The sequence below is a fragment of the Chiloscyllium punctatum genome, chromosome 19, assembly GCF_047496795.1.
Source record: "Chiloscyllium punctatum isolate Juve2018m chromosome 19, sChiPun1.3, whole genome shotgun sequence".
Lineage (NCBI taxonomy): Eukaryota > Metazoa > Chordata > Chondrichthyes > Orectolobiformes > Hemiscylliidae > Chiloscyllium > Chiloscyllium punctatum.
Window position 1 is genome coordinate 61,824,171 of NC_092757.1, and position 20,437 is coordinate 61,844,607.

General features: G+C 44.1%; 1 protein-coding gene across 2 annotated transcripts in view; it reads right to left on the minus strand.

The window, feature by feature from the left end:
• The window catches only part of LOC140491401 (eosinophil peroxidase-like), a 47,335-nt gene extending 28,125 nt beyond the window's left edge, over window positions 1-19,210 (minus strand). The window contains exons 1-4 of one of the 2 annotated variants that reach the window (XM_072589521.1): window positions 19,091-19,210; window positions 15,185-15,258; window positions 1,866-1,959; window positions 258-424 (exon numbers count right to left, since the gene is read on the minus strand). In XM_072589521.1, coding sequence (XP_072445622.1) covers window positions 258-424; window positions 1,866-1,959; window positions 15,185-15,258; window positions 19,091-19,122 — 367 coding nt within the window. In that variant the 5' untranslated portion in view covers window positions 19,123-19,210. Of the gene's footprint in view, window positions 1-257; window positions 425-1,865; window positions 1,960-15,184; window positions 15,259-19,090 lie in introns of those variants that run through there. The other variant, XM_072589522.1, reaches the window with a different exon arrangement.
• Between the last annotated feature and the right edge of the window lie 1,227 nt (window positions 19,211-20,437).

Sequence of the window (20,437 nt, forward strand, 5' to 3'; positions counted from 1 at the left end):
GATTGTTCCAGTCGAAAACATTTCAGTCAAGCCGGGTTCAGTTTATCTTGTCTCTGGTAAGAAAACTTTTGTAGTTTTGCAAACAAATAAAAGCCATGGTAAGGAACAGGGAAACTTTGGGCGGAAGATATTTATAAATATGACTGGCTCTACCTACTCTTATCCAACAGATGATGAGGAAAAGAATGGCTGCCCATAATGTCACACTGAGGAATCATGCACACAAGCTTACATCCAGAGCCTCTTTCCAAACTGACCTGTTGCATTCAGCGAGCGTTTGTAGACGTTACTCTGGATGAGAGTCAGTGCATTTTCCAAATACTCTGCAGACCTCACTGCCATTCTGGTTTCTGCCCTGGGCTGCTTGAAGTAGGCAAGGAGGTCAGCTGAGGTAAAAGTCCTTTTAGCAATCTTCAGTTTGTGGCTGAAATGAAGAAGGCAACAAATATGAAGCATCATTTATCAGTCACCAAGGTGGTCCATAAGAGTGTAAATAACTAAGACACCATTACAGAAGTCAGTTAACAGATAACAAATGACAATTACTTCATAATTAAAGATGAGGAAGATTCTTTGATCCATTAATACATCCATTCAGTCCTTCTTTGTCCAAAAAGTATCAAATTGATCCAGCGATTCTAAGATTTTCATCACTACTTTTTTGTTCATTTATTTTGAGAGGACTTGAATATAAATGCAAGGATGTAATTCTGAGGCTCTATATGGTTCTGGCCAGACCACATTTGGAGTAATGTGTGCAGTTTTGGGCCCCATATTTCATGAAGGATGTGCTGGCCCTGCAGCAGGTTCAGAGGAGGTGTATGAGAATGGTCCCAGGAATGAAAAGCTGAACATATGAGGAACATATGAGGACTCTAGATCTATACTCGATGGTGTTCAGAAGGATATAGGGGGATCTAATTGAAACACACAGACTAATGAGTGGCTTGCATACAGTACATGTTGGAAAGAGGTTTCCATTAGTAGGAGAGACTAGGACCTGAGGGCATAGCCTTAGAGTAAAGGAAAGACCTTTTAGAATGGACATAAGGGGAAATGTCTTCAGCCAGAGAGTAGTAAATCTATGGAATTCATTGCTACAGAAGGCTGTGGAGGTCAGGTCATTGAGTATATTTAAGACTGAGATAGATAGGTTCTTGAGTATCAAGAGGATCAAGCGATACGGGAAGAAAGCGGGAGAATGGGGTTGAGAAACCTATCAGCCATGATGGAATGGTGGAGCATACTCAATGGGCTAAATGACCTAACTTCTGCTCCTATGTTTTATGGTTCTCAATTCAGTGGTCAGAGAACGCATCTTATCCATATCCATCACATTACACTCCATAAGATTTTTGGACGTTTTGTTGAGATTTCATTTTTTGAAAATTGGGGTTAATGCAGAGCCAGGAATAGTTACATTGTTGGCAAATCCATTTCCCACTGTAAGGACGTTTCAGGTTTTTTAACAATGGTTTGTATATAGTTCCTGACAGTTGAATTTACAGATGAAGGTTCTTTGTAAACCCTGCCTGACCTTCCGGACCAAATTATCCATTCAATCCTTTCCAGTCTGCAGTTCCCTTCCTTATCCATGCTCATTATAACCATTGTTGAAATGAGACAGAAAACTCAGACTAAAATCAAACAGTAAAATAGGTGTCAAAACATTGAAACACATCTAAACACTATTCCTTTATAGCAGTATACATCTTTAAAAAAAACAATGCCAACAGATTCTTAATCCTCAATTCGAAGCCTAAGAGTTAGCATTGGATATAACAAACATGTTTAAATATTAAAATTAGATCACATCATGTAACTAGTTCCAGTCTCAGGCCAGTGTTACTGAGACAATTACTCACCCATCTCTGGTCCTTTTATATGCTTTGTCCACCAATTTGACAGCCTCCTCTACTGAGCTGGATACAAACTGGCTGACCAGGGTTTTCTCTGGATCTGGACACACAAGAGGAATACTAGCAGCTTCAATCATACAGTCAGTTGAGAAACCTGATCACCTAAAGGCTCCAATATCAGATGATTATAAACTGGAGCCATGGAGAAAACCAGAACAATTTGATGAAGTTCACAGTTCCTTGAAGGTGGAGTAGGATGCAACCTTCAGGCTGAAACAAGAATTGTTCCCTAGCATCTGCCAACTGGGCGTGGCAAGTCTGGAACCCCAGAAGTTAAACCCCTTGTAGAGCAAGCGCTGGAATTGTTACCAACTGTACACCAGGGACGACCAGTGTGGTTGTTCCTAGATCTGAGGACAGGAGGAAATTATTTTTGGAATACAGACCACATGATTTTCCCTAATGTTGTGACTATTGTTTACAAAGAAAACCATACAATCCTTCTGTCTTTTACAGTGACTAGATGGAAGATGTGAACATATGAAGCAGGCGTAGGCCAGTCAGCCCATACAAACTGCTCTACCAACCAAAATGATCAAGACTGATCTGACTTTAACCTCAACTCCACCTTCGTGCCTACCCCGATAACCTTGCATTCCTTTGATTATCAAGTGATCTACTGCTGCTTTAAAAATATTTTAAATTCCTCCATCGGTGCCCTTTAAGGACAAAAGTCCCAAGGACTCATAACCAGTTGAGGGAAATAAAAAATTCTCCTTATTGTTTTAAATTGGTAACCCACATTATTGAACAGTGACCCCTCATTCTAGTTTCTCCCACATGAGGAAACATCCTTTCCACATCCGCTCTGTCAAATCCACTTAGGATTTTTTATGCTTCAACAAATTTGTTTCTTCCTCTAAACTCCAACTATCAAAATGCTGAGGCTGTCCAGCCTTTCCTCAAAAGAAAACATGACTATTCCAGCTATTAGCCTAGTAAACCTTCTCTAACCTGCCTCCAATGCATTTATATCCTTCCTTAAATAGAGAGACCAAGACTGTACAATGCATTCTAAATATAGTCTCACCAGCACCCTATGAATGCAAAGCATAACCTCCTTAGCTTTTTATTCAATGCCCCTCACAATAAACTATAATATTCTATTTGCTTTACTAGTTACTCTCTGTTCCTTCAGAACAACATTTTGCTAATAAGGCATTCATATCTACAAACATCCACTCCCTCCACCACCGGTGCTCAGTAGCAGCAGTGTGTACTATCTACAAGATGCAGAAATTCATTAAAGATCCTTTGTCAGTGCCTTCCAAACCCATGGCCACTTCCGTCTAGGAGGACAAGGGCAGCAGGTATTTGGGAACACCAGCATCTGCAAGTTCCTCTTCAAGCCGCTCGCACCCTGACTTGGAAATATACCGGTGTTCCTTCACAGTCGTTGGGTCAAAATCCTGGAATTCCCTCCTTCCTGTCATTGTGGGTCAACCCACAGCAGGTGGACTGCAGCAATTCAAGACAGCAGCTCACCACCACCTTCACAAGGGAAAATAGGGATGGGCTATTAGTGCTGACCAGCCAGTGACACCGAAGTCCCACAAATGAATAAAAAATCCTAGAGCTCTACAATCTCTCAACATTCAGATAATATGCTTCTTTTATTTTCTGCCAAAATTGGCATTGTATCCATTGTATCCTATTTGCCAGACTAGTACCAACCATCAAAACTTTTGTAGTGTCCATGTGCTCGCTCCACAACTTAATTTTCCTCTCTCCCCTTGTGCATCAGCAAATTTGGCAACAGTATCTTCAGTCCCTTCATCCAAATAATTTATATTAATTGTAAAAAATTGAATCCTCCATACTGATCCCTGTGGCAGTCTATCTCTTGCCAACAATAAAATGCTCCAATGATGTATATGCTCTGCTTTCTGTTAGCTAGCCAATCTCCCCTCCATGCCAATATGTTATTCCCTACACAATGATATTTTATTCTCTTCGATAAACTTTGATGTGGCACCTTATCAAAAGCCTTTTGGAAATCTCCGCACATTACATCTGCTGGCTCCCTTTTATCTACAGTTAATGTTTTTTAGAGTCATAGAGATGTACAACATGGAAACAGACCCTTCGGTCCAACCTGTCCATGCCGACCAGATATCCCAACCCAATCTAGTCCCACTTGCCAGTACCCGGCCAATATCCCTCCAAACCCTTCCTATTCATATACCCATCCAAATGCCTCTTAAATGTTGCAATTGTACCAGCCTCCACCACATCCTCTGGCAACTCATTCCATACACATACCACCCTCTGCGTGAAAAAGTTGCCCCTTAGGTCTCTTTTATACCTTCTATAATCTGGACATTTTGCAGGATGTCACCATTTATTTCCCTACAGTCTATATCTTCCATATCCTTTTCCACAGTAAATACTGATGCAAAATATTCATTTAGTATCTCCCCCATTTTCTGTGGCTCCACACAAAGGCCGCCTCGCTGATCTTTGAGAGGCCCTATTCTCTCCCGAGTTACCCTCTTGTCCTTAATATGTTTGTAAAACCCCTTTGGATTCTCCTTAATTCTATTTGCCAAAGCTATCTCATGTCCCCTTTTTGCCCTCCTGATTTCCCTCTTAAGTATACTCCTACTTTCTTTATACTCTTCTAAGGATTCACTTGATCTATCCTGTCTATACCTGAAATATGCTTCCTTCTTTTTCTTAACCAAACCCTCAATTTCTTTAGTAATCCGGCATTCCCATTACCTACCAGCCTTCCCTTTCACCCTGACAGGAATATACTTTCTCTGGATTCTTGTTATCTCATTTCTGAAGACTTCCCATTTTCCACCCATCCCTTTACCTGCGAACATCTGCCTCCAATCAAATTTTGAAAGTTCTTGCCTAATACCATCAAAATTGGCCTTTATCCAATTTAGAACTTCAATTTAGAGGATCTGGTCTATCCTCTTCCATCACTATGTTAAAACGAATAGAATTATGGTCGCTGGCCCCAAAGTGCTCCCCCACTGACACCTCAGTCACCTACCCTGCCTTATTTCCCAAGATAGGTCAAGTTTTGCACCTTCTCTAGGAGGTACATCCACATACTGAATCAGAAAATTGTCTTGTACACACTTAACAAATTCCTCTCCATCTAAACCTTTAACACTATGGCAGTCCCAGTCGATGTTTGGAAAGTTAAAATCCCCTACCATAACCACCCTATTATTCTGACAGATAGCTGAGATCTCCTTACAAGTTTGTTTCCCTCTGACTATTGGAGTTCAAAGAGTTCTAATAAATTATTCAAACATGATTTCCCTTTCACAAAACTATGTTGACCCTGCCTGATTATCTTGAATATATCTGAGCTAAGATATTTGAAGACAACTTTACTAATAGTTTCACATATTTTCAATATGATTCATGCTATTAAGCTAACTGGCCTATATTTTTGTGTTTACATCTTCAATGAGGTGGTACAATAGGCCAAATAGAAGGGAGAGTAATGGCCGAGTAGAATTATTATATATAATTCCATCCAGAAACTCAGCTCATGTTCTAAGCAATGGCAGATGATGGAATTTGAATTCAATAAAAGAAATCTGAAACTAAAAGTCTACTGATGACCATATTGTCAATTGTCAGAAAAAGCCATCTGACTCAGTAATATTCTTCAGGGAAAGAAATCTGCTATCCTCACTTGGTCTGGCCTACTTATGACTCCAGACAGCAATGTGGTTGACTCTCAACCACCCTTTGAAATGGCCAAACAAGCCATTCGGTTGTATCAATCATTACAAAGTCGCAACAAAGAAATTAAACTGGATAGACCACCTTAGCATTGACCTAGCCACAGGAAAAGGCAGCAGCTAAAACAGTCAGAGTCATAGGGATGTACAGCACGGAAACAGATCCTTTGGTCCAACTTGTCCATGTCGACCAGATATCCTAACCTCACCCAGCCCCACCTGCCAGCACACGGCTCACATCCCTCCAACCCCTTGCCCTAAACTCACACACCTATCCAGATGCCCCCCAATGCCGCAACTGCACCAGTCTCTACCACCACCCCCATATAGCCCGCTGCACACACACACCGCACTCTTAAGTCCCTTTTATATCTTTCCCCTCTCACGGCAAACCCTCACCCTCCAGTTCCATACTCCTCACCCTAGGGAAAAGACCTTGTCTGTCCACCCCATGTCCCCCCACGATTCCACAAACCTCTACAAGGTCACCCCTCAGCCCCCAATTGTAGAGGAAAAGCAGCCCCAGTCCACTCAGCAGCACCCCCCCCCCCAACAACCCAAACCATCCAACCCTAGCAACATCCCTGTAAATACCCTCTGAACCCCCTCAAGCCTCACAATATCCTTCTGACAGGAAGGAGAACAGAATTGCATGCGATACTCCAAAATTAATCCACCCAACAACCTGTACAGCCAGAACATGAACCCCCAACTCATACACTCTATTTTCTGACCAACAAAGGAAAGCACACCAAAAGTCCTCCCAACTACACCATTCGCCTGTGACTCCATCTCCAAAAAACTATGAACCTGCACCCCAAGACCCCCCCCCCCCCCCCCCACTCAGCAACACTCCCCAGGACCACATCACCAAGTATATAAGTCCCACGTTGATCTGCTTCCATTCCCCTCCCCCAACCAAAAGGCAGCACCTCACACCCATCTAAATTAAACTCCATCTGCCACTCCTCAGCCCATTGGCCCATCTGATCAAAATCCCAAAGCAACCCGAGGCAACCGTCCCCCTATCCACTATACCCCCAGCCCCAGCCCCATCCACAAACCTGCCAACCATACCTCCCAAGTTCACATCCAAATCATTCAGACAAAATAACAAAAGTTAGTGGATCCTTCACCAATCCCCATGATACACCATTGGCCATAGGCCCCCAGTCCAAATAGCAACCCTCCACCACCACCCTCCATCCTCCATTCGCAAGCCAGCTCTTCATTCAAATGGCCAGGTCCCCCTGCACTCCAGGAGATCCAACCCCACCAACCAGTCTCCCATGAGGAACCTTGTCGAATGCCTTACTGAAGTCCATATAGATCATGGCCACTGCTCTGCCCTCAATCCTTTTTGTTACTTCTTCAAAAAACTCAATCAAGTTTGTGAGATATGATTCCCCATGCACAAAGCCATTTTAATCCTTAAGCAGAGCTTGCCTTTCAAAAAAGATGTAAATCCCATCCCTCAGGATTCCCTCCAACAACTTGCCCACCACTAATGTTAGGCTCACCGGTCGAAAGTTCCCTGGTTTGTCCTTACCACTTTTCTTAAATAGTGGCATCAAGTTAGTCAACCTCCAGTCTTCTGGCACTTCACCCATGACTATTGATGATACAAATATCTCAGCAAAGGGCCCAGCAATCATTTATCTAGCTTCCTGCAGAGTTCTAGGGTACACATGATCAGGTCCTGGGGATTTAACCACTGTTATGCATTTCAAGACATCCAGCTCCTCCTCTTCTGTAATATGGAGATTTTTCAAGATGTCACCATCTATTTCCCCACTTTCTATATTTTCCATGTCCTTCTCCACAGTTAGGATAGATGCAAAATATTCATTTAGTATCTCCCCATCTCTTGTGGTTCCACACATAAGCTGGGCCTCTCCCTCATTACCCTTTTGTCCTTAATGTATTTATAAAAACCCTTTGGATTATCCTTAACCCTATTTGCCAAAGTTATCTCATGTCCCCTTTTTGCCCTCCTGACTTCCCTCTTAAGTATACTCTCACTGCCTTTACACTCTTCTTAGGATTTATTCGGTCTATCCTGCCATAGTTTCCCTCTTTTTCTTTTTCAAAACCTTAATTTCTTGAGCCATTCAGCATTCCCTACACCTACCAGCCATTCGTTTCACCCTAACAGGAATATACTGTCTCTGGGCTCTCGTTATCTCAGTTTTGAAAGACTTCCTGTTTTCCAGCCATCCCTTCACCTGCAAAAATCTGCCCCCAATCAGCTTTTGACAGGTCTTGCCTAATACCGATAAAATTGGCCTTTCTCCAATATACAACACAGAAACAGACCTTTTGGTCCAACTCGTCCATGCCAACTAGACATTCCAGCATAACCCACCTGCCAGAACCTGGCCCACATCCTTCCAAAGCCCCCAACTCACACACCCATCCAGATGCCCCCCAAATGCCACAATTGTACCAGCCACTACCATCTCCCCTGCAGCCTACCACACACATGCACCACCCTCTGCATGAAAATGTTGCCCCTTAGGTCTCTTTTAAATTTTTTGCACACCCTCCAGTTCCAGAACCCCAACACCATGGAAAAGACCCTTCCATCCACCCCATCCATGCCCCCAACAATTCCACAAACCTCCACAAAGTCATCCCTCAGCCTCTAACCCTGCAGGGAAAACAGCTCCAGCCCATTCAGAACCCACGCTCCCCCCACCCCCCCACCCACAGCCCAAATCGTCCAACCCTGACCACATCCCTGTAAATGTCCTCTGAACCCTCTCATGTCTCATGACATCCCTCCGATAGGAGGAAGGCCAGAATTATGCACAATATTCCAAAAGTGGCCCAACCAAGCCTCCACACAGCTGTAACATGACCTCCCAACTCCTACACCAAATGCACTGACCAACTAAGGAAAGCACACCAAACACCCTCCCCACCACCCTATCCACCTATGACCCCACCCCCAAGGAACCAAGAACCTGCACCCCAAAGTCTCCCCACCCAGCATCACTCCCCAGGACCCTCCCACCAAGTGTACAAGTCCTAGCCCTATCCGTGCCCCCAAAATACAGCACCCAAATCCATCCTAATGAAACTCCATCTGTCACTCCTCTGCCCATTGCCCCAACTGATCACTGAGGTATTAGCAAAAGTGAATGAAAGGGAAAAAGTTACAAGAATTCAGGAAAATTAACTAGGATAAATGTGGTGGTGTCAAATTCATTCCATTATCTTCAATTTCATTTCTTTTATGTGTAAAATATCATGATAACCAGGGAGTGGATGGTGGGTTAAGCATTATTATTCCAAGTTACAACTAAGTGTTTTAATGGAAGTTACTTTAAGTCATATGCTTCAACTTTATATAGACTTTACTTTGCAATTAAAGGCAATAGTTCTATAAAGTTCCATTTTGCATATTCAGCACAGTCTGCAGAAACATCTTGTGTATCATCTTTACTGTAGGAGATAGCCGTAGCACTTCAAAGGAACATAATGCTATGAAGGATTGTCCTTCTCAACCCCTCTCCTCTCAAGGAGAAACCACCACTAGTTGTCTCTCTCAAATGAAAGAACAGCCCTATGACAGTGACTTTGCCTGTTTTTATAATGTGTGATTATGCCACATAACCAGATTTTTGACCAAATGCCCAAATTTTTAGTCTAAAAGTTAGTTCTTAAGGAGTATCCTATAGGTAGAAAAGGACATGGCAATGTACGGAGGGAATAATCGAGATGGGCAACTAGCCCATCCACCACCAGTGATGGGATTAAAATCGGGACAATAAATTCCAAATTTGAGTACATACATCTCAGTGTTGTGGGGGTGGAGGAAGATACAGAGTAGAAACAAGTGAAGTCATGGAGAGGTTTTGAAAACAAAGGGCTGAACTTTACCAAAAATGGCTAAGTGTCAAGTTTGGGAACTTTCAAGCAATTCTGTGCTGACAAGGTTCCACATGGTAGACTGGTTAGCAAGGTGCGATCACACGGAACCCAGGCGGAGCCAGACAAATAAACACAGAACCAGCCTGAAGGCGGAGACAGAGGTGGTGGCAGAGGTCAACTCCCGGCCTGGAGGCCTGCAACCAGCAGCGCGCCGCAAAGACTGGTGCCAGGCCCACCACCCCCCACCCCCCCACCCCCCTGTACAAATGGTTTTGACCTAAGTGCAGCAGGCATGGTTAGCAAGCCTGAGATGGTACTAAAACCAATGATGCAGTGGACAATGAAGAATATCCCATGCATGACTGGACCCTGGTCAAATGGGTCAATGACCGAGGAATGGCAGATGGAGACCATAGAGTCATAGACTCATAGAGATGTACAGCATGGAAACAGACCCATCGGTCCAACCCGTCCATGCCGATCAGATAACCCAAACCAATCTAGTCCCACCTGCAATCACACGGCCCATATCCCTCTAAATCCTTCCTACTCATATAAGCATCCAAATGCTTTTTAAATACTGCAGTTGTACCAGCCTTGCAGCTCATTCCACACACATACCACCCTCTGTGTGAAAAGTTGACACTTAGGTCTCTTTTAATTTCTTTCTCCTCTCACCCTAAATCTATGCCCTCTAGTTCTGGACTCCCCGACCCAGGGAAAAGACTTTGCCTATTTATCCTATCCATACCCCTCATAATTTTGTAAACCTCTGTAAGGTCACCCCTTAGCCTCCGACGCTCCAGGGAAAAAAGACCCAGATTGTTCAGCCTCTCCTTATAGCTCCAATCCTCCAACCCTGGCAACATCCTTATAAATCTTTTCTGAACCCTTTCAAGTTTCACAAAATCTTTCCAATAGGAACGAGACCAGAATCGCACGCAACATTCCAACAGTGGCCTAACCAATGTCCTGTACAGCCACAACATGACCTCCCAACTCCTGTACTCAATACTCTGACCAATAAAGGAAAGCATACCAAACGCCGCCTTCACTATCCTATCTACCTGCGACTCCACTTTCAAAGAGCTATGAACCTGCACTCCAAGGTCTCTTTGTTCAGCAACACTCCCAAGGATCTTACCATTAAGTGTATAAGTCCTGCTGTGATTTGCTTTCCCAAAATGCAGCAGCTCACATTTATCGAAATTAAACTCCATCTGCCACTTCTGAACCCATTGGCCCATCAAGAGCCCATTGTAGTCTGGGGTAACCTTCTTCGCTATCCACTACACCTCCAATTTTGGTGTCATCTGCAAACTTATTAATTGTACCTCTTATGCTCGCATCCAAATCATTTATGTAAATGACAAAAAGTAGAGGACTCAGCACCGATCCTTGTGGCACTCCACTGGTCACAGGCCTCCAGTCTGAAAAACAACCCTCCACCACCACCCTCTGTCTTCTACCATTGAGCCAGTTCTGTATCCAAATGGCTAGTTCTCCCTGTATTCCATGAGACTTAACCATGCTAATCAGTCTTCCATGGGAACCTTGTTGAACGCCTTACTGAAGTCCATATTGTTCACATCTAGCGTTCTGCCCTCATCAATCCTCTTTGTTACTTCTTCAAAAAACTCAGTCAATATTGTGAGATATGATTTCCCACGCACAAAGCCATGCTGACTATCCCGAATCAGTCCTTGCCTTTCCAAATACATTTACATCCCGTCCCCTAGGATTCCCTCCAACAACTTGCCCACCATCAATGTCAGGCTCACTGGTCTATGGTTCCCTGGCTTGTCCTTACTACCGTTCTTAAACAGTGGCACCATGTTAGCATAGATAAAAAGTGAGGCTCCGTATCCCAGAAAGGCAAACAGGGCAGGACCCCCCCCACCGCCGAACAAAGAGACCCGGGGCGCAGATGCACAGCTCCCTGAAAGCAGAGCCACAGGCCAACAGGGGTGAAGAGGGTGTCCGGCATGCCACCAAGGACCAGAGCCGGGATGCCAGCCATGGTGCACAGGACACTGGCGAGGCCAACCCCAGAATATCACACACAGCCCTGCCTGCAATTCCAAGGGAAGGATGCTGCAAAACCTGAGTGGGTGCACAAAAAACCAGCAAGGATGCTGCCAGGCCCAGAGGCTCTGAACCACAGGGAGAGGCCGAACAGGCAGAACCTTCCCCACCGAAGCACTGGAGGATGAGGGGCAACCCCACAGAGGTCCACAAAATCATGAGGGGCATGAACAGAATGAAGAGCCAAGGCCACCATTCCAAGGTTGGAGAGCAAAGGTCCAAGGTGAGAGGGGAACAGAGGATGTTGCATCAACAGAACAAGCCGCCAGAGGAGGTAGCAGAGGCAGGCACAACCACAGAGGACCCCTGACCATCTGAAGGACACGGGTGGGGAATATTTTGTTTGGTTAATCGAATGCTGGATAATCGAATGCCAGATAACACAGTCCTGGCGACCCTGGAAAGAACTCCTTACTAATACGTGGGAGCTAATGCCAAAATTAGGAGAGCTGTCACACAGAGTAGTCAAGATGCATCCTAACATAGTCATATTTATGGAATCATACCTTGCAGACATCACCGCCATCATTCCTGGAAATGTCCTGCCACACTGGCAGGACAGACCCAGGAGAGGTGGCAATACAGTGGTATATAGTTGGCTGGAAGTTGCCCTGGGAGTCATCAACATTGACTCTGGACCCCATGAAGTCTCATAGCTTCAGGCTAAACTTGGGCAAGGAAACCTCCTGCTGATTAACACATGCTGTCCTCTCTCAGCTGATGAATTAGTATTTCTCCACATTGAGCAACATTTGGAGAAAGCAGGCGGTAGAATGGATGTAAATTGTATTCCAATGTCCACCACTAAGGGTGGCTCGGCAGCAGCACTGTTGATTGAGCTGGTTGGATCCTAAAATACATAGTTGCTGGACAGAGCCTGCCACAGATGGTGGGAGAACCAACTAGAGGAAAAAACTTATTTGATCTCATCCGTACCATTCTGTTTGCTGCAGGTGCATTTGTCCATGACAGTATCAGTAAGATTGACCACTGCACAGTCCTTGTGGTGATGAGGTCCTGCCTTCACATTGAGAATGCCCTCTATTATGCTGTGTGATACCATCACTGTGCTAAATAGGACAGACTTTGAACTGACCTCACAACTCAAGACTGAGCATCCATGCAGCACTCTGGGCCATCAACAGCAGTAGAATAGTACTCCAGCACATTGGCCTCATCGCCTAGCAAAACCTCAACTCAACCATTCCCACTCAGCCAGGGGATCAATTCTGGTTCAATAGAGAGTGCGTTAGAGCAGCACCAGGCATACCTCTAACTGTGGTGTCAACTTGAAGCTACAAAATAAGATTACCTGCATGCCAAACAGCATTAGCAGCAAGTGATAGCTGGAACTAAGCAATCCCATCATGAATGATTAGATTTAATTTCTGCAGTCCTGCCACATCCAGTTATGAACGGTGGTTGCCAATTAAACAACTCTCTGGAAGAGACTCCACATATATCCCATTGCAAGTTCTCCTCCAAGCCACTCACCAACCTGACTTGGAAGTATTTTGCCACTCCTTCAGTATCATTGGGTCAGAAACCTAGATACCACCCTATGGCAGAACTGTGTATCAACCTCCAGCACATGGACTGTAGCTAAAAGGCAGCTCACCACCACCTTTCCAAGGCCTCTGGGGATGTTCATGTCTCACAAATGAATTTTTTAAAAAAATGTGATATTGCACCATTTTCCATGATGCATGATTCAAATTAACCCATTAATAACCTAATATCCAATTTTACCCATTAAACTACACCTCCTCCACTGACCTCTCTACTACCACCACCATCCTGCCACTCCCAAACATATCTCTGATTCCTGTTTCTATAATTGTGAAGATTAGAAAAAAAAAATCACAACTTTAAACTACATGTTGTAACCATTAACTATATTTTCTCCTATTAGGTCCTTGTCTTTTTCCCCAATTGTTTTGTATGTGAAGCCACAGTGATGAATTTACAAGTGCACCAAAATAGGTAATCTTCTCCTTTGGAGGCAGTGTGGGTGTGTGAAGGAGTTTGTATCCTATGGGTGGCTAATTAGAGTCTGTAGGGCAGGATGGGATTTTGCGAAAGATTCAGTTCATCAGTCAGGTTGTCAATTGGATCAATGAATTAATGCAACATGTTGGTTGTGTAGATGATTGTTTGGATAGGTAGGAATTTGCTTTTGTGTGACAACAAGCATACATCTGTTCTGTCTCACCATCTTGGCTCTGTCTGAATGAAGTAGGACTGTGGATGTGGTGTTCAACCACTTACCCAAAATGAGCTTGGTCTTGGATCCTGAATGACTCCCACTCCTTACAATTTAAAGAAATAATTCACAACTTTATTGCATTTCTTATGATGGATCTCCATCTTTTCTGGGGTCTGATAAAAGAATCCCAGATTTTCAGTCATTGTTAGATCAGTCCTGCTCAGACTTTCACTCTGCCTGATATAATAATCATTACTGGGTTCATGATGTCCCCAGGACTGTGACCACAGCTGTTGCACTGTGGCTCAGTGGTTAGCACTGCTGCCTCACAGCACCAGGAGCTGGGCTCAATTCCAGCGTCGGGTGACTGTCTGTGTAGAGTTTGCACATTCTCCCCGTGTCTGCATGGGTTTCCTCTGGCTGCTCCAGTTTCCTCCCATGTCCAAAGGTGTGTAAGTGAGGTGAATTGGCCATGCTAAATTGCCCGTAGTGTGAGGTGCATTAGTCAGAGGGAAATGGGTCTGGGTTGGTGTGGACTGGTTGGGCCGAAGGGCCTGTTTCCACACTGTAGAGAATCTAATCTAATCAATCCAAAATTGTGCAGGTTAGGTAGATTAACCGTAGGAACTGCAAGGTTATTGGGATATGCTGAGGCCTGGACCTGGGTCTGGATGGGATGCTGTTCAGAGGGTTCATGTGGACTCAATGTGCTGAATGGGCTGTTTCCACACTGTAGGTATTCTATTATTCTAATAATACTTTGCATTGATTTTTGTAGCCATTCCTTGTAGTACCCACTCCCTGTGGAGAGACTGCTCAATCTGAGCAGTTGGTGATCTTTTTAACTTCTCACTTTTCCAGTGTGAATTACTGTGCCATTCTAAAGTGTCCCTGTCTCAGCAAGGCTATTAAGACATTTTCACTGAGCCTCTAATAACTCTTTACTTCTTCATGAACTCTGAAAGGCGACCACTCCCACAGACCATGGCCTTTTAAGACAGACTGTATTGAAGTCATTATTTGAGAGAGTTGCCAACTCCCCTGTTGCCATACTTTTCTTAACAGGTCTTAAATATTTTACCATTTACACGAGTATTTTTCATTGCTAAAGATTGTCTTCTTAAATTTTCAGTTTTTCCCTGTTGCAGACAGTGTTCTATGAACAGGTCATTTAAAGCGAAGTCTGTGGATCTTAGAGTACATGATTATGAGCAGTAATTCAAATCCACACCATTATCTACCAATTTGAATGGGCATGCTGGCTCACGACACTACACAATCTGCTGCTCATGATGAAGTTTGTTGCCATCATCCCCCTTAAATGTAGGAGACGTCAGGATCTCTCTGCTACTCTGTGACATTACAAGAATCAAATCTCAGCCTCTTACCTGTATGAACACCACTGGTCCAAGACATGAGAAATCCTGGGAAGACCATGCTCAGGCACCACAGGGAGGCCATTCTGAAAGAAACATATTCCATCTGTAAGATAGGATGATAATGTCGAGATGGGACTGCATCCACCTGCATACATCTCACCATTATACTTTACAAAACAAAACCCCAACCCAGCATTAAGTCATGTCAACCTCAGATCCAGTCATGTCATCAACAGCATTCAATCGCATGGCCAAACCAGTCATCCTGTTGTATCCTAGTCCAGCATCCAATCACAAATCCAGCACACTCTCAACATCAAAGAACTAGAACAGGCCCTCCAAGTCTGCGCCAACACATTTTGCCCTTCCATATTAAAACTGTCTTCACTTACAGGATCCATATCTGTCTACTGCCTTTCCATTGATGTAATCATCCAGATGCTTGTTGAATGCTTCAATGTGTCTGCTTTCACCATCTCCTCTGGCAGTGCAGTCCAGACACTCACCACCCTTTGTGCTAAAAACAAGTCTCACACATCACTTTCAAACACCCCCCCTTTGCACCTTTAACTTGACTCCCCTTGTAATTGACCCCTCCATTTTAGGAAAAAGCTTCATTCCTTCCACTTTATTCATGTATTGTGGGGCATTCCATTGACCAGCAAAATTCACTGTACTCACAATATAAATATAATGGCTATGAGAGCAGGTCAGGGTCTTGGAATCCTGCAGCAGATAACTCACTTCCTGATTTCCCAAAGCCTGTTCGCCATCTACAAGCTAGAAGTCAAGATTGTAATGGAATACTCCCCACTTGCCTGAATGAGTTCAAGTCCAACAACATGCAATAGCTTGATACTCTCCAGGACCAAGCAGCCCCATGGTGGAACCAGATGCACAAACATTCATTCTCTCCATATCAACACACAATAGCAGAGGTGTGTACCATTCTCAACAGGCATTGCAGAAATTTACCAAGGCTCCTTCAAAAACACTTTCCAAAGACATGACCTCGACCATTTGCAAGGAGAAGAGCAATACCACCTTTTGCAAGTTCCTCTCCAAGCCACTTATCATCCTGACCTAGAAATATATCACTACTCCTTCAGCATTGCTGTTCAATTCCTACACCTCCATCCCTCACAGTGCTGTGGTTGTACCTACACCACATGGACTGAAGCAGATCAAGGAGGCAGCTCACTCAACTTCTCAAAAGTAACTAGTGATGGGCAAAAAGTTCAGAACCAACCAATAATGCACACATCTATGAATGATTTTAAAAATGTCTCTTTCAGCATAGCCGATGCAACATTACTAATTTGGAATCGGATGTCAATTGCAATTTGAGGAAGAGAGTTCCTTTCTCAGCCATAAATGTCAAATCCAACTGAAAACAAAAGAAATAACATACAAAATTTATAACTAGACTGTAAAAGGCAAATGTACTAATGAAATCCAGAGACACCATGCTTAATTCTGGATGATAGACAATTAAATGGAAACAATCTGACCATGGCACGTGAAATGGCAGAGAGACCACAGAGACTCCTCCTGATCTCCTAATACTCATATTCCTAACTCACACATCTCCAGGATTTGGAGACGCCAGTGTTGGACTGGGGTGGACAAAGTTAAAAATCACACAACACCAGGTTATGGTCCAACGGGTTTATTTGGAAGCACTAGCTTTTGGAGCGCTGCTCCTGGACGCAGTTACACTATATGGTGGGAACAGTTAAACCCTATAAATGTCCTTACACAGGCAAATACATAGGACTGAATCAGCCAGCATGACTCCATCCAGATGCTTTTACCTTACTATGTATACCAATACTGGATTAGTGGTGCTGGAAGAGCACAGCAGTTCAGGCAGCATCCAACGAGCAGTAAAATCGACGTTTCGGGCAAAAGCCCTTCATCAGGAATAAAGGCAGTGAGCCTGAAGCATGGAGAATAAGCTAGAGGAGGGTGGGGGTGGGGAGAGAGTAGCATAGAGTACAATGGGTGAGTGGGGGAGGAGATGAAGGTGATAGGTCAAGGAGGAGAGGGTGGAGTGAATAGGTGGAAAAGAAGATAGGCAGGTCGGACAAGTCAAGGAGACAGTAACTGAGCTGCAAGTTTGAAACTAGGATGAGGTGGGGGAAGGGGAAATGAGGAAGCTGTTGAAGTCCACATTGATGCCCTGGGGTTGAAGTGTTCCGAGGCGGAAGATGAGGCGTTCTTCCTCCAGGCGTCGGGTGGTGAGGGAGCGGCGGTGAAGGAGGCCCAGGACCTCCATGTCCTCGGCAGAGTGGGAGGGGGAGTTGAAATGTTGGGCCACGGGGCGGTTTGGTTGATTGGTGCGGGTGTCTCGGAGATGTTCCCTAAAGCGCTCTGCTAGGAGGCGCCCAGTCTCCCCAATGTAGAGGAGACCACATCGGGAGCAACGGATACAATAAATGATATTGGTGGATGTGCAGGTGAAACTTTCCGCCTCGGAACACTTCAACCCCAGGGCATCAATGTGGACTTCAACAGCTTCCTCATTTCCCCTTCCCCCACCTCATCCTAGTTTCAAACTTCCAGCTCAGTTACTGTCTCCTTGACTTGTCCGACCTGCCTATCTTCTTTTCCACCTATTCACTCCACCCTCTCCTCCCTGACCTATCACCTTCATCTCCTCCCCCACTCACCCATTGTACTCTATGCTACTCTCTCCCCACTCTCACCCTCCTCTAGCTTATCTCTCCATGCTTCAGGCTCACTGCCTTTATTCCTGATGAAGGGCTTTTGCCCGAAACGTTGATTTCGCTGCTCGTTGGATGCTGCCTGAACTGCTGTGCTCTTCCAGCACCACTAATCCAGTATTTGATTTTCAGCATCTGCAGTCATTGTTTTTACCTATGTATACCAATAGCAATCACATTACTGTCTCTAAGGAAAGGATGTACTGATTTCCTTTCATAACAACTCAAAAGATCTCCAATCTAATATGTGGTCCAGTTTGCGGTACAATCTATATGCCTGACTCACTGAAGTATTTGTAGATAATGCAGTCCAGAAGGATTGTCACTCACCTTCTGCAAGTCTCAGATGTTTTAAATCTGTAAATTGACTCAGTCTATTTAATAGCAGAGCCGCTCCCAAACACTGACGCCCCTTCTGGCTACTCAGGTTACGAGTATCTCGTCTGCTTTATGCAGGCGTGACAGCCTCTGTTTAACCAGGTATCAAATGCATGGAAATCACAAGACTGATAACAATATTGAGGAACTAAATCAAGTATCCGTGTCATGTATAATATGAGGTTTAAGTAACACCAGTCACTGTAACCGATTATTATTGATTGAGCTCCACTGCCTGCAATTTCAAGCATTTGAAATCTACTCCAGGCAGTTCCAATCCATTGAGGGTTTGCTCGGCTCAAGTCAGATGCTGGGTTGGAGCTTGACAATATGCATTTGCGTAAAATGGACAAAATTAATCCAGCCGCCGGCATGACATCCTTGCCGACTTGTTTTTCCATTGACTACAAACGGGCTGCCCATTCTCTGTCACCCATCGTGTACTATTGCATCAAATCAAAATCTGTACCACCCGTTTAGCTTCGTATTTAGGATGATTATTTAGAAAATGGCTTATAAAGTCAATCATTGTTCAAATGCGCACGGAAGCCCTGTGGTCCGTTAGGAAACATTGGATTCCTGCTCCATAAATTGATATAACAAATGAAAAGTTCACTGAAAGCTACGGTCGGGCAGGAGAATCCAATTGCAATTTTGCTCCAAATTCAGAACTACCCCACTTATGGGACTACTGTAATGATCATTTTTCCAGACAACGCTTTAAAGATGCTTGTTCATTTGTAACTCATTCCTTCTTTTGCTGCTACTTAAAATTATGCAGCTCCAAAAACAGAAAGAAAATATGCCTTACCTTTTTGCAAATATTCTGCTGTTAGTGCTCATTATCTATTGAGCACAGAGACCATTGTGCTCTGTGGATCATTCTGTGTAGATCAGTGTACAGCTGGAGTTATTGGTAATAACGTGTGACTAGAACTGCATGAGTTAACGTGCACTTGGAAAATGTCGCCACACTAAAGGAGCATCAAACACTCGAACACAAACGTGAGTACAAACATACAACTCCTTCTCAGTCAGATTTCTGTCCAAAGGCAGGTCCCACCCACACTGCTAAGATAACCATCACAGATCGGTGGGGAATCCAGAGGTAAAAACAATCACTGCAGATGCTGGAAACCAGATTCTGGATTAGTGGTGTTGGAAGAGCACAGCAGTTCAGGCAGCATCCAAGGGTGGGGAATCCAGCCTAGTGGAAATCCAACCTCATATTGTTGGTACCAACCTGAGGCACACTGGCTAACCAACTGGTTGGCCCCTCCAAGAGTAAGACTTTTCCACATGTGTTGCAGTCGGGAACTGTGGATAGTGATGCTAGATGCTCCAATTCCCATATAATGACTGACCAAGTGCCTGGCCTGCTCTTATGTTGGATGGGTTTGCAAGTTGATCCTCAAACTGTTTGGCCACATAATGAACACATCTCCTTTAGCCATCGTGTCCTGAACATGAACCCACAGCTACTAGATCAGGTTCAGGAAACCACTGTAAGACTTCTGCCATCACACAAAAAAAAACCCTGCACTTTACTTTTCTATATTCTCTGGTGGACAGCACTTCCAACGGTGTAGCATTCCCTTAATTTTTGACGAGTGTTTGTTCACCATTGTGTGTGGCTAAGTATTTCCAGAACATTATTTGGCAGTCAGTATTTGATGATCATTATGTAAATGTTTCTGTAACATTTGAGGCCATAGTGTGTGGTCAATATTTGAGGAACATTGTGTATATGGAGCTGTATTTAATGATGATTCAGTGCTGGAACTGTTTGATGAACGCTCTATGTTAATCAGCTACAAGAGCAATCAGAGGCTGGAGATTCTGCATCAATTCATTCATCACCTAACTTCTCACATCCTGTTCACCATCTAAAAGGCACAAATATGACAAAATATTTTCCACTTACCTGGTTGAGTACAGCTTCAGCAACTCTGACATTTGATACTAACCAGGACAAAGCAACCAGGTTGGTTAGCATCCTATCCACCATTTAAAACACTCTGTTCCTTCACCACCAATGCACAGTGGCAGCAGTGCGCACCATCTACAAGATGAACTGTAATAACTCACCAAAGCTACTTCAATAGCATCTATCAAACCTGTGACTTCAACCACCCAGAAGGACAATAATATGATGCAT